Genomic DNA, 14,266 nt, shown 5'->3' on the forward strand with positions numbered 1-14,266 from the left:
CAGGGTCTTGAGACACATGCTAACTCGCAAACTAGAGCGCTAGCGACCTAAACGGTAGCCTTCGAGTTATTTCCTTTCAACTTAAATAGCCAAAAACTTACCACTTCCACACGGATAGGGAGGATAACTATTAACAGTTATTTAACCTTTAACATGAACATTAATCAAACGTAATAATTTTTTCTGGGTACATGATACCATACAGCATCAGTATCAAACTTGCGCGGGCCGCACTAACATTAAACTTTCATATCAAGGCAGGGGCCTCAAACTAGTGTCCTGCGGGCCACATTTGGCCCACGGGCCGCGTGTTTGAGACCCCTGAATTAAAGGAACACACTTATTTCCCCCTTGCAGGACCCTTTTTTGTGGTCAGGTTGGTGTGTTTGTGTTGTGTTTGTGTTCCCGCTGCTATTGTGGAAGGGACACTTATCCACCCGCCCATTGAGTGAGTCACAAGATTAGCAAGTGAGACCGGAGACCTGGCGTCCCCCTTTCGGCTACGGCGGCGTGCAGATACTCGGCATAGCTGTCGGCGGTCCTGACACGGTTCTTTCACTTTATGGAATGCTGTTATGTTTGCGATATCCCTCATAATAGGCTTTCAAATGAAACCCAGGAGGTCAGTGAGAGATGGCTTTAATAACAGACACGCCGTCATAATTCATGTTTGGATTACTTGTTGGGGAGAATGGAGACGAGTGGGAGTGGCTCTGTGGATGACTCACTGCTTATTAGCCTGTTAGCTGTGTTCAAATGTTCAATATTCAAAGAAAAGCTGCTCATACCCAGCGTATTTTTAATCATATTGTGTATTCTTATGAAGAAGAAATATTAGTAATGAGGTCTTGCTTCTCTCGTGTGTTTCAAGGTGTTTGAAGCATCCGATTTTGCACCCCACCCCCTGTACTCTGTCACCCAGGGTGGCCTTGACCTGCAGCAGGTACGTTTTTTTTTATTATTTTTTTATTTGGGCAAATATATGAAACATTACAGTGCATTTCTTACATATAACTTTCCATTATTTACATTTGTATTCAGCTTTCTGATCACAAGCCGAAAAGGAGTAGGCTGAAGCAGAAGCTTATAAATGCAATTATATTATAAATTATAAATTAGAAATTAGAAATCCTTTTTGCAAGATATAATCATGTTCATGCCACTGTCTTGTTTTCCCGTTATTATTATCATTGTAATATTATTATTGTTATTATCATTATTATCATTATTGTTATAATCTTTGTTATTATTAGCATCATTATAATCATCATTAATATTACCGTTTTCAACATTAGAGTTGACAATTTTTGGATTTTTTTAAAATTAGTATTTAATTTGACATTATTATTATATAGTACAGTAAACCTCGGATATATCGGACTCGGATATATCGGAAATTCGCTCACAACGGACAGATAAAAAAGAACCGATTTTTCTGTAATGCATTTCCAATAAAAATTCATTGCATATATCGGATTTTTTATAACGGATTTCGCCTATTTCGGACAAAATCTCCAGTCCCGTTCCAATGCATTTCCATGAAATTTCCCTCGCATATATCGGATGGCCGCATCGTGGCGCTCCGATTCGCCGAATCGTGACAGGCCGCTATACGACGTCATTTGCAGCGTTTGCAGCGTTGCCTGCGCGTCCAGGTACATTGGAAACATAGTCAAGGAAGTGCCTTTTTATAACGGATAAAATCCCATTTATGCATATACCGGATATAAATCCCATATATGCGTAAAACGGACATTTTCCGGTATACGCATATAACGGATTTCGCTTATATCGGACAAAACCAGTGGGAACAATTGAATCCGATATATCCGAGGTTTACTGTACCATCATTAATATTACCATTTTCAACATTATATTTAACAATTTTTGGATTTTATTTAAAATTAGTATTTAATTTGACATTATTATTATATAGTATTTGCTTCTTGTAGAGTGCTGTATCATTCCATCTGTTGTTTTCTGGTACGTGATACCAAAGCGGAAGAATAATTGTTGTCATTTCGATATCAAAGAATCTCCGTGTCTCCAAAAGTTAGGGGGGCTCTGGAGGCAGTCGGGTGTCGCGTCCAAATTTAAACAGCCCATCCATCCCCCGGCATGCAGCATTAAAAACAACAGCTGAGTGGAAGCTGCAGCTATTGTTCCAGCCTGTCATCGGAGCTGGAAGCCCTCCTGAAATGTGATGCTACCCTTTTTTGGTTTGGTGCAGCCTTGGTCCTCACGCGGTGCCACAAAGAAATACAGTCATCCCGCGTTTATTGCTGTCAATTGCTTCCAGACACAACCACAATAAGTAGGATTCGATATTAATAAAGGAAATTAGGGCTGGGCGATATGGACCAAAAACTCATATCCTGATATATTTAGCTTAAACATTGATATATAATATATATTCATTCATTTTCTACCGCTTATCCTCACAAGGGTCGAGGGTGGTGCTGGAGCCTATCCCAGCTGTCTTCAAGCACCCTGGACTGCTGGCCAGCCAATCACAGGGCACATATAGACAAACAACCATTCACACTCACATTCATACCTATGGACAATTTGGAGTCGCTAATTAACCTAGCATGTTTTTTTGGAATGTGGGAGGAAACCGGAGTACCCGGAGAAAACCCACGCATGCACGGGGAGAACATGCAAACTCCACACAGACATGGGTGGAATTGAACTTGGGTCTCCTAGCTGTGAGGTTTGTGCGCTAACCACTCGACTGCCGTGCAGCGGTCTTTGGTAAATATATATATATATATTTTTTTCTCTATATATATATACCAATATTTTTTTCCACAAAGTTAGTTTAGACAAAATCAAAGCCAAATATGGGTTAAGTTATTTTGTTAAAATAAATACTTAACATAACATGACATTTGACATGACACAAAAAAATCTTATCTAAAAATAGCTGCTAAAACAAAGCGGGCCATTCCCTTTTTTAAATAAATATCCAAAAAGTCAAATATAATCTTTTTATAACGAACCTTTAGCTATGCTCAGCTAATGACAAGATAGTAAATATGAAGTTTTTCTACTTTTCTGACCTACAAATGTACTTAAAATGTTGTATTATTGTTTTAAACGATGCCAAAGTTTCAGAGAATGATGTTTCCGCAGTCCTGAAAGAAGTTTGGGATGGCTCAAAACGCTCGGTTCCAGAGGGCGTGGTGAAACGGTTCTTTTGTGATGTCACAGATGGGTAGGCTTTATTGTGGGCGTGGCTGCTTCTCTGTTTACGAGGCAAGCTAAGGCAGACGTTATTATCATTGGTGATTCCCAGCAACGTCATTTCACACGGGACTGTTTTTATGAACATGAACGTGAAATAAATGCTAAACTCGCATTCTCGCCGGGGAAAGGTGCATTAATGTCGGACACGCCGGCGCCCTCACGTCCTTCACGCCCTTCCGATCTCCAAGTAAAAGAATGAAAAAAAAGTGATTTAAGACCAATATTTAATGTTGTCAATATTGCTGTTACTTTTAGTTGTTTGGAATAATGAAGGCGGCATGAAAGATGCATCGGAAGCGCGAGCTCTTATCTCCCGTTTATGAGCATGGATGGACTCCTGATAGCAGACAGACTGCTGGCGTCAGGAACAATTGAGTTAAGCTGAGTGCTGTCTGCTCTGACCAGAAATACAGTATATTGATGCAGGGCTCCATAGACACCATCCGCACTAATTACAGGACAGAGTGAGGAGGTTTTTGGGGGGGTGGACACGTTGGGGGGGGGTCAAATATACGAGTTTACATTACATGCCATACCATCTGGCATTAGCTGATGACAGTGATGATAATAAAGAGATAATGCAATTAACCAAATAAAGTTAAAATTTGAATCATATTATGATATTTTGCCAGGTTTTCTTATGAGATGTGTATAAAATAAACTCCCAATTTTTTTTTGCTGTTTATTTTATCCTTTGTTGTTTTTTTATATCTTATGCAGTGTCCTTGACTTTTTAGAAAGCTGCTAAATTTATTATTATATTATTATTATTATTAAATATACACAATGATCACTTCATTAGATGCACATGCATAATCAATTGTGACGCATTACATATTAGGGAAATATAGACTATTATGAATGTATTATCATTGGTGTTAAAACTACAAGATTGCACCTTTTTCATAGTCAATAGTGTCCAGCGCGGTACTGTGCCAGATGACAAGATTTAAAAATAAAAATTTGCGTTTTGAACCGTCCTGCAGAAATGTAGTCAGCCAGTTGGCAAATGCGAGGTACAAAAAGCATATTTGATGTCGGTGGCGTATTGGCCAATGAGGTTTGTTCCTGGAAGAGAGTGCGCAGTCATTGCCGGTGCGCACTCTTTTATTGCCACAATCTATTTAATGCAGGATGCTCTCTCTTTGCAGGCGTACACTCTGCAAAACCAATACGGCATTCCACACTCGGAGGTGAGTCCATTTGTGGATACTATAGACTGCTGCGATTTTGGAATTTTGACATTCATTCCCAATCCTTATGTGAAACATGGATACATATTCCTTTCATTTATCTGTGCATTGTAGTGTTGAAAAATCAAGTTAATATGAGCTTGCTAGCAACGGCGTCATGGGAAGTACCTACTTTCATGCTAAAGCACTCACAAAAAAAACTAAAAAAAACACAATCAGTGTTCAATTTACATAACTGACCTGTATATTAGCTAAGCTACATTGATATTATTATTGTAGCAGCTAACATGAAAAACTATTTTTATCTCGCCGACTAATAGTAGAATCGTAGCTCTCAATTTTGCTATTCTAGTGTTGAAAAATCAAGTTAATATGAGCTTGCTAGCAACGGCGTCATGGGAAATACCTACTTTCATGCTAAAACCCTCACAAAAAAAACAAAAAAAAACAAACAGTGTTCGATTTACATAACTGACTAGAATATTAGCTAAGCTACATTGATATTATTATTGTAGCAGCTAACATGAAAAACTAGTTTTATCTCGCCGACTAACAGTAGAATCGTAGCTCTCAATTTTGCTATTCTAGTGTTGAAAAATCAAGTTAATATGAGCTTGCTAGCAACGGCGTCATGGGAAATACCTACTTTCATGCTAAAGCACTCAAAAAAAAAAACAAAAAAAACAAACAGTGTTCGATTTACATAACTGACTAGAATATTAGCTAAGCTACATTGATATTATTATTGTAGCAGCTAACATGAAAAACTATTTTTTATCTCGCCGACTAACAGTGGAATCGTAGCTCTCGATTTTGCTACAAAAAATGCTTGTTTCCTGTCAGCATTTTCCATGTGCTGGAAGATACAGCCATCCCAAGGAGAGCGGATATCGTAGGTGTTGTCGCTGTTGCTGTTGTTGTTGACAGAATTAGCATAAGTATGTGTATCAATGAGCGGAGAAAATAAGTTTCTGTAGTGTTCAAATCATCAAAATACGACAAGGTACTGCAACTATTACTTATTATCATCAGTGCAACGGCTTCATATCCCAATGACAGTGTTGTAAGCTAGCTCATATTGACTCATTTTCCTCTGTTATAATGCACAGAAATGGGAAAGAGGTGTTCATGTTTCACATAAGGATTGTAAATAATGGGAAAAAATTCCAAAAAAGGTCAGTTCCCCTTTAAGAGTGCAAAACTTAATACTGTGTTTTTGATGTTTTTACTGATGTTTTTGCGTAGCTGGCCAAACTCCATCAACTGTCAATGCAGCAAGGCCTCAACCCAGTTGCCCAGTCCGCTTCGACTATCATCCCTGGTATGGATGGCAGCATTGCCTAGCAACTGTAACTGATTTTTAAAACAGTACTTAGATCGCAAGAGTGAATTAGTGGGAGTTTTTTTTCCTGAAAGAAAAATTGTTTATGCTGTATTGTTTGTTTTTTTTTTAATACAGGGATGGATGCAAATGCCCAGACATCTCAGGAGCTGCTTATTCCCAATGATGTAAGACATATTTTCCTCATATTGTTGTAATTTCTTATTTGAACCTAAAAAAAATATTAATTAAATTAAAAAAAATTTAAAAAAATTAAATAAATTAAAAAATAATAATATATAATAATAATAATAAATTAAAAAAAAAACATATTAATACTCCCTATTGACCTACTCTGTGACCAGCGTGACTTCTAACGAGACGAGAGATTCCTGGCTAATTACGTTGATTATTTTAACTTCAGCCTAATCCAAGGTTAAAGGGTTTTTAGCTGATACGGATCCTTTTGCATGATTGTTACGGGCTGCATTGCAGCGTCTTCTAGTGGCTCCCGTGAGTGCCGTGTAAATCCTCTCATGTTCCCTGACCTACTTAGAAGCCGTCTGCTGTCAAACTAGCCAATAAGGAAAGAGACCGTTCTGTCGTCAGTTAGCCTCCGCCAGGATTTATCTTTTCATAAAATGTCTCTTCAATCTCAGCACAAAAAGTCACTTCAGCATTCGGAATTCTTTTTTTTTTGTTTTTTTTAAAGCTCAATCATACAATGAAATTCATTATCGATTCATTTTTATTTGCGGTATCATAATCAGTATCAGTATGACGCCCACCGTGAGAAGAAAAGTCAATCTTTACAAATAAATGTTGCCAAGAAATTCCAAAAGGAGCAGGAATGCTTGGTTTCCTTACATTTCTCTTAATCCCATGAAAGGATGAAACCCAACATTGTGTTGGCGCATCTTTCCCTGACTTTCCTCCACCGGCGGCGCCTCTCGGCTGCAAGCTCGTTCCATCTCACAGAGGAAATAAGTCTTTGGAAATTGGGTCACAAAAAAGTAGCTTCAAAGGGTGTTTACTTTTTTTGAGCAGACGCTAACGTGAGCGAGATGAGGGGTCGTGGAGCGTACTCGTACTTGGCAGTTGAGGGATTAGAGGCCATTTTTGTTTCACCTATGTTATTCATTTCTCAGTAAGTGATACATTAATACATACAATACAGTAACTGTATAGTTACTTGTGTATCGAGCAAATATATACATAAGCACAATCAAATTGTACTTTTCTGCATTCTTACACAATACCGGCTTTTGGAATCAAATGTGAGGTTAAAGATTTTTTTTTTTTAAATACAATAGTAGTACTAGTATTGGCCTAGTACTGTGCAGCATGGGACAAAGTTATAAGATACGTTCTATTGCTGTCAAGCAAAGTGGGACAAAATGCCACTTTTTATTAAACATGCAAAAACTGTATGATTTCTAACTATATTGTTTTTTAAATAAAATAATGCGGCATTTTCATTTTCTAACGCTTATCCTCACAAGGGTCGTCGTAGGCATGCTGGAGCCTATCCCAGCTGTCTTTGGGCAAGAGGCGGGGTACACCCTGGACTGGTGGCCAGCCAATCCCAGGGCACATATAGACAAACAACCATTCACACTCACATTCATACCTATGGACAATTTGGAGTGGCTAATTAACCTAGCATGTTTTTGGAATGTGGGAGGAAACCGGAGTACCCGGAGAAAACCCACGCATGCACGGGGAGAACGCGCAAACTCCACACAGACATGGCCGAAGGTGGAATCGAACTCGGGTCTCCTAGCTGTGTGGCCTGCGAGCTAACCACTCATCCGTCGTGCAGAATATGAAATCATATTCCATTATATTTTGTTGAATGTTTTTTTTTTACAATTAAATACTACTTTGGGATACCGGGGCCCAAAAACACACGCAGACCTCATAGCTAGGAGACCAGGGTTCGATTCCACCCTCAGCCATGTCTGTGTAGAGTTTGCACATTCTCCTTGTGCATGCGTGGGTTTTCTCCGGGTACTCCGGTTTCCTCCCACATTCCAAAAACATGCTAGGTTAATTAGCGACTCCAAATTGTCCATAGGTATGAATGTGAGTGTGAATGGTTGTTTGTCTATATGTGCCCTGTGATTGGCTGGCCACCAGTCCAGGGTGTCCGAAGACAGCTGAATGAATTTATGAAAGTGAAATAAGGTTGTTTATCGGCTGATCAAAATTTGAAGATAATTGCTAAAAAATGACTAAAAAGCCTCCAAACCTGAACAAAAACCTCCTAATTAGGACTCAGTAACGAGTCGCTCCAAATGTGTGCCTTTGCTTATTCCTCCATGATGCCTAAAATGGCTGAAAAACGTCGTACAGTCAAAACCCTTCAGACCTTCAGGCACATTTCTAAAATGCTCCGAAAGCTTTCCCCTCCACAGGCTACCCCCACATGGCAAGTGGTACAATCCATCAGTGTAATGAGGGATTCCACTTCCATACGTGACGGGGGCAGGTGTGAGCTCGGTCCATTGTTCCACAAGAGAGGACTTATCGGCAGGACTGAGCCTCTGTCCTCCATCACCACCACGCACCCCCCCCCCCCCCCCCCCCCCCGTCTTGCACAATAAGGTTCTCGCTCTGCGGGGTGAACGCTGTGGCGTGGCGTGCGCACACAGTGATGCATTAAAAAAAAAGTGCTTACACCGGTGAACAGGATAGCATACTTAAGCACTGCAAAGATTTAGCCAGAAGAGAAATGGCTGCAGCCGCCGTTATGGCATCCTTCTTCCTGTGTTCTCCGCGACGGCTAGCTCAGCAGGAAGTGTACTACGCGGCGTACTTGCGCGCGGCATCAATACTGCTTTGCTTGGGGCTTTTCGGAGGAATGCTGCCGCCGTTTGCACCAAACTTGGTGACAGCTGGCGTCTATTGACAGCTGCGGTGAAAGAGGCCAGGAGGAGATTGCGAGCCCCCGGTGGGTGGAGGTGTTATCGGTTATACGGGCTCTGCGGCGGCCATTGTCTCCGGAGTTACTCTTTTTTTAGGCCGCGTGTTCTCCGTGTCGCAGCCCACCGCCCCTTCGAGACGAGAATAGCCAGACAGAGCAAACGGGTGACGAATCGGACTTTACCCAACAGGCCGCTGACGTCCATCCAAAGGAATTCCAAATGCGGGGCGGGCGTTGGGGCGGCGCGTGTGTTTGTGTATTTGGGCCCACGCGTCAGCTGCTGCTAAGCTGCCAACACACACATACGTACTACGAGCGCTCCATCACTGTCTGCGCACCCTCCCGTCCTGCTGCATATCTGGTTGCACACGGCAGCCACTGAACCCTGACACCCGGCACTTGAGCCCCGTGCGCCGCAGTATCTATTGTTGGTGGGAAGCCGGCGTCCGCTTTGGGTGAAACGTGTATTTTTGGAACACGTTGAAACTCGTTGAAGCTGAGGGGAATGCCTCATAAGCCACGTTTACATGAGGAGTTTTTCCACTGGCTCCCTGTGACATCACAGTAAGCCGGGGTTTCCTTATATGGGCATGTGCTGTAGGGCAGATAAACTGCTCTTCGCTTTGCTCTGTTTATGATTGTTAGCTATAGCGCCCGGGAAATCTAAGCTCAGGCAGAAGTGGTTGGAGTTGGTGATTCCCAGAAAGAGAAAATTATTAAAATTAATTTTTTAATTAAAACGCCATTTGACAATATATGACTATGATCATTTATTTTGAGATTTTTCATCATGATCTCACCTGGCTCGCCTGACTGCACGTCACTAGCAACGTTTACATGAGGAGTTTTTCCACTGGCTCCCTGTGACATCACAGTAAGCCGGGGTTTCCTTATATGGGCATGTGCTGTAGGGCAGATACACTCTAGGACTGCCCTTCGCTTTGCTGTGTTTATGATTGTTAGCGATAGCGCCCGGGAAATCTAAGCTCAGGCAGAAGTGGTTGGAGTTGGTGATTCCCAGCAAATATTAAAATTAATTTTTAAATTAAAACGGCATTTCACACTATATGACTATATGAATCATGATCATTTATTTTGACATTTTTCATCATGATCTCACCTGGCTCGCCTGACTGCACATCACGAGCAACGTTTACATGAGGAGTTTTTCCACTGGCTCCCTGTGACGTCACAGTAAGCCGGGGTTTCCTTATATGGGCATGTGCTGTAGGGCAGATAAGCTCTAGGACTGCTCTTTGCTTTGCTGTGTTTATGATTGTTAGCTATAGCGACCGGGAAATCTAAGCTCAGGCAAAAGTGGTTGGAGTTGATTCCCAGTGATTCCCAGCAAATATTAAAATTAATTTTTAAATTAAAACAACATTTGACACTATATGACTATATGAATCATGATCATTTATTTTGACATTTTTCATCATGATCTCACCTGACTGCACGTCACTAGCCACGTTTACATGAGGAGTTTTTCCAAATGACCTTTCCGAAAGCAATGGTATCCATGGAAAGGAATATTCCAATGGTGTGTCTACATGCGCCGCTATAATCAACCAGAATAGTCAATGGGGCATGCCCAGTAAAACGTAAACACCAACATCATGTGATACCGACTTCCTGGAGTTTTTCTTTCACTTGTTGGAATAACTCCATATTGCCAGTTTTTCGAAATTTTGTTTGAATCCAAAACAAACTTTCCTTAGCAGTCCAGTGCCGATTGCTGGCCTCCATTTTTTTTTTAAATCGAACGTCTGCGTGTTACGTCATATCTCAGCATTGGCTGAAAGAACGCACCCGGGAACAGGAAAAGATAAAGTTCAATCTTGCTAATATTTGTTAATGAAGCTGGGCACATGTTTTATATAGATATGTATTTTATTTTGGAATAAAAGTGGACTTGTGAACGGCGTATAGAAGGGTTTAGATTCTGTTCCACAGATGGCGCTAATGCACACCAAAGCTGCTTGCCAACCGCCAATAAACAACAGAAGAAGAAAAACACCAGGAAGAAGAACGCAGTCTGACAACTTTCCGATTGCGCGGGTACAAGATACCTCGATCTGATTGGGGAAAGGATTCCGATTATATATTAATTTTCTTTGGGAATGAGGCGTATACAAAGGTTAGATTCTTTCCGTAACCCGAATGGAATTGTAATATTTGGTTCCATGTATACGTGGCTAGTGATATCTAACTTACGGTATTCTTCCGTGATGTTTTCCATTAGTGCAAAGATGCTTCTCAGTGGTCTACGTTTGGGAAGTCATTTGTTTGGGAAGTCGCCGGCACTCAGAGAAATCAATAACCTTTTAGCCACTCGGATTAATGAGAGGCAAATGTGCCTTCTGTCTTCTCTTCGGCCTGTACTCACTCAGAGGCAATTAAGCCCGACCCCGGAAGAGTTTAAAAAAAAAAATGCTTTTGACATGCTTGACGGATGGATGGATGGATGGATGGATGGATGGATGAGCAACTCACTTGAGGACAAACAATGTTGTTGCAATACTTGAAGTGCTTTGCCTGATGTCAGCTGATGTGATTTAGTACTGTTGTTTTCCTCTGGGAAGGCTGGATTTACAGTCTGTCCGCTGAACACACAAACGCCACATCATTCCAACAATACATTTTCTATGCCGGGGTATGCTGGAGCCTATCCCTAAACTCCACATAGAGATATTCATAATGAATTCCCTGTCAATCATCCATCCCGTTATCCTTAGTCATCCATTTTTCCACATCCGTCTCACCGCCGCTGTCTTTTCCTGCAGCTGATCGGCTCCATCATCGGCCGTCAGGGCACCAAGATCAACGAGATCAGGCAGGTGTCGGGAGCCCAGATCAAAATCGGCAGCCAACTGGACGGGACAAGCGACCGCCATGTCACCATCACAGGAACCCCAGTCAGCATCAACTTGGCCCAGTACCTCATTACCTCCTGGTAAGTGGTCACGGGTAATCAAATCAATCAGAGCCCAGGCCTGTTGGGGGGGAGGGGGGTGCAGCACCCTTAAAAGGGTCAAAGGTCATGCTGTAGTCCCAAGTGATAACGAGGTACGTCCTTGTATGACCGGTAATTGAGCCCGAGGGAAACGGTAAAAGCATGGCTGTGTTTATTGGCAATGTTTTGATGGAATGAAATATTTAGAGTGGAGCTGAGGCGTTTGAACAATGGACATGAATTAATCCATAAATGGAAGAAAACCTCGAAAATATTAGATCAAATTGTCTTTATACATTCTCCTCTCTGGTAGAAAACAACAATAAACGTCATAAATTCTCATTAAGGTTATTATATGTTAATATCACTTAAGTCCAACTGTGTTCTTAATGTTTTTTGGGTTTTTTTTTATCACTTATCCGGGCTGCACGGTGGTGAAGTGGTTAGCACACAGGCCTCACAGCTAGGAGACCCGAGTTCAATTCCAAAAAACATGCTAGGTTAATTGGTGACTCCAAATTGTCCATAGGTATGAATGTGAGTGTGAATGGTTGTTTGTCTATATGTGCCCTGTGATTGGCTGGCCACCAGTCCAGGGTGTACCCCGCCTCTCGCCCTAAGACAGCTGGGATAGGCTCCAGCACCCCCGCGAAGATAAGCGCTAGAAAACGAATGAATGAATGAAAATCCTTATCCTTGTTTTGTTATGCTAAGAGTCCACTGGGCCGTGCCAATGCAATTCGCAATGGCGCCGAGTGTCGCCAATAAGGTGCCTAGTGGCGTGCGGTGGCTCAAACTGCTTCCCAACTGGCTCGTGGTGGCGCGTAACGGCGGCAAAAATTGAGTTTGGCTGCAAGAAAATTTCAAAATGTTTAAAATTTTTGTCGCGCCACATCGAGAAATCGGCGCGACGTGTCCACCCAGTGGAACAAAATGTCGCAAATAATCCGTCTAATGGAATCCACTGGAATGCAATGGCGCGAGCCGAGTTGCGCCAATGATGCGAGGAGTTCATTCTATATTTGTGTATAATGTCTATATGTGCCCTGTGATTGGCTGGCCACCAGTCCAGGGGTGTACCCCGCCTCTCGCCCGAAGACAGCTGGGATAGGCTCCAGCATACCTGTGACACTAGTGAGGATTAAGCTGTAGAAAATGAATGAATGAATGAACTTTTCAACTTTATGGTACTAAAATGATTGTTATTTTTCCTAATAATATCCCAATATTATTAAATTACTACTTTTTTATTAGATTACAGAGAGTGAAGGTTTTTTCTTTATAATTTGGCTTTATTCTTGAAATTTTTTTACAATTTTTTTTTATTTCATGTTAAATTATAGAGTATTTTTAAAATAAAAACAGCTATATTTACAATGGACACATTTCCTGTCCCTTGCGAAGCAGTGCAATTACAATAGCCGCTATGCTAGAAAAATACTACCAGTATTTGGTATTATTGTTCAGTCTTTTTGCGTAATCCTGTGAACAAACATCCCCCATTTCGGGAGCATGTGGTACTTGATTTTAGCCGGCTATCAGTCTATTGGCCGTTTGCCTTCTGGCAAGGTTTTCATGACTGTCAACGAAGTGAGTGTTGGGGCAACAGCATAATCCGCTAATCTTCATTCCCGTCCCGGCCGCATGTCTCCGCCCCCACCCCCCCCCGCCTTGTGTCCTCCCAGTTTAGAGACAGCCAAATCCACAGCCCAGGCCGCCACCATCGCAGCGCCGGTCGACCTCAACATGGCCTTCACCCAGCCGGCGTCCCCGGCCGCGTCTCCTGCGCCCACCCTGGCCACCCTGGCCCCGGCTCACGTTCTGGGCGCCCCGTACGGCGCCGTGCCCCTCTCCGGCCTGCTGGGAATGAAGTCTGTCCCCTTTCTGACTCTATCCAGCCCGGCCCCCGCCGTGGCGGCGGTCACGGCGGCACCTTCCCACAGCACCCTGGCGGCCTACACGGCCAAAATCTCCTCAGCCAATTGCATCAAAAAGCCAGAGAGACAGAAGTTTGCCCCCTACTGATGAAGCCCCCGCGGGTCCGCGCCTGGGGAGCCTAATGAAGGACAGCCGTTCATGTTCTTCCGCAAACGCCTGATGTAGCCATAGCCCTCGGAGGCAGCGACGCCCTTGACTTTGGTTCTATGATGCACCAACAGAGAAGAGACCAACGGAGCAAAGCTTTTCCAATCATTTACCGTTATCAACCCAATGTGAGTTTCACGTCAAACCGGTGGGCTGCCGTCATCGTCACGTCACTGTTATTGATCTATTACGTCAAAATATGGAAAAAGGGCTTGAAGCCCACCTGAGTCACACATGGTGAAACGTCTTTTCACATGCGTGTCTCACGTTGGAGGTCAACCATCAGTATTTATCCTAATAGTTTGTAAATTATACTCAGATGACAAAGTACCCCAACTGTATGATGCTTTTATACGTCTATGTTTGCCTCTGGAAGTTTTTAAGAAAATTTGTAAATGTCTGGGGGGAATTTGTTTTTATGGTACTGTACTTGACTGTTCAGTGTTTCCTTTCTTTTGTTGGATTTTCTTTTGATTGTGCACTCGTTTCATCTTTATTTATTAGTATTGTTTCATGTATTAAAAGTCTTTGTTTCCTGA

The 14,266-nt window shown here is 42.2% G+C and overlaps 1 protein-coding gene across 1 annotated transcript in view; it reads left to right on the forward strand.

Annotated features, from left to right (window-relative positions):
- The window catches only part of pcbp4 (poly(rC) binding protein 4), a 51,739-nt gene extending 37,473 nt beyond the window's left edge, over positions 1 to 14,266 (forward strand). Inside the window, exons 9-14 of the mRNA XM_058050726.1 lie at positions 872 to 943; positions 4,401 to 4,442; positions 5,688 to 5,763; positions 5,902 to 5,951; positions 11,473 to 11,642; positions 13,328 to 14,266. Coding sequence (XP_057906709.1) covers positions 872 to 943; positions 4,401 to 4,442; positions 5,688 to 5,763; positions 5,902 to 5,951; positions 11,473 to 11,642; positions 13,328 to 13,667 — 750 coding nt within the window. The 3' untranslated portion in view covers positions 13,668 to 14,266. The remainder of the gene's footprint in view (positions 1 to 871; positions 944 to 4,400; positions 4,443 to 5,687; positions 5,764 to 5,901; positions 5,952 to 11,472; positions 11,643 to 13,327) is intronic.

The sequence above is a fragment of the Doryrhamphus excisus genome, chromosome 16 (genome assembly GCF_030265055.1).
Source record: "Doryrhamphus excisus isolate RoL2022-K1 chromosome 16, RoL_Dexc_1.0, whole genome shotgun sequence".
In the NCBI taxonomy this organism is placed as follows: domain Eukaryota; kingdom Metazoa; phylum Chordata; class Actinopteri; order Syngnathiformes; family Syngnathidae; genus Doryrhamphus; species Doryrhamphus excisus.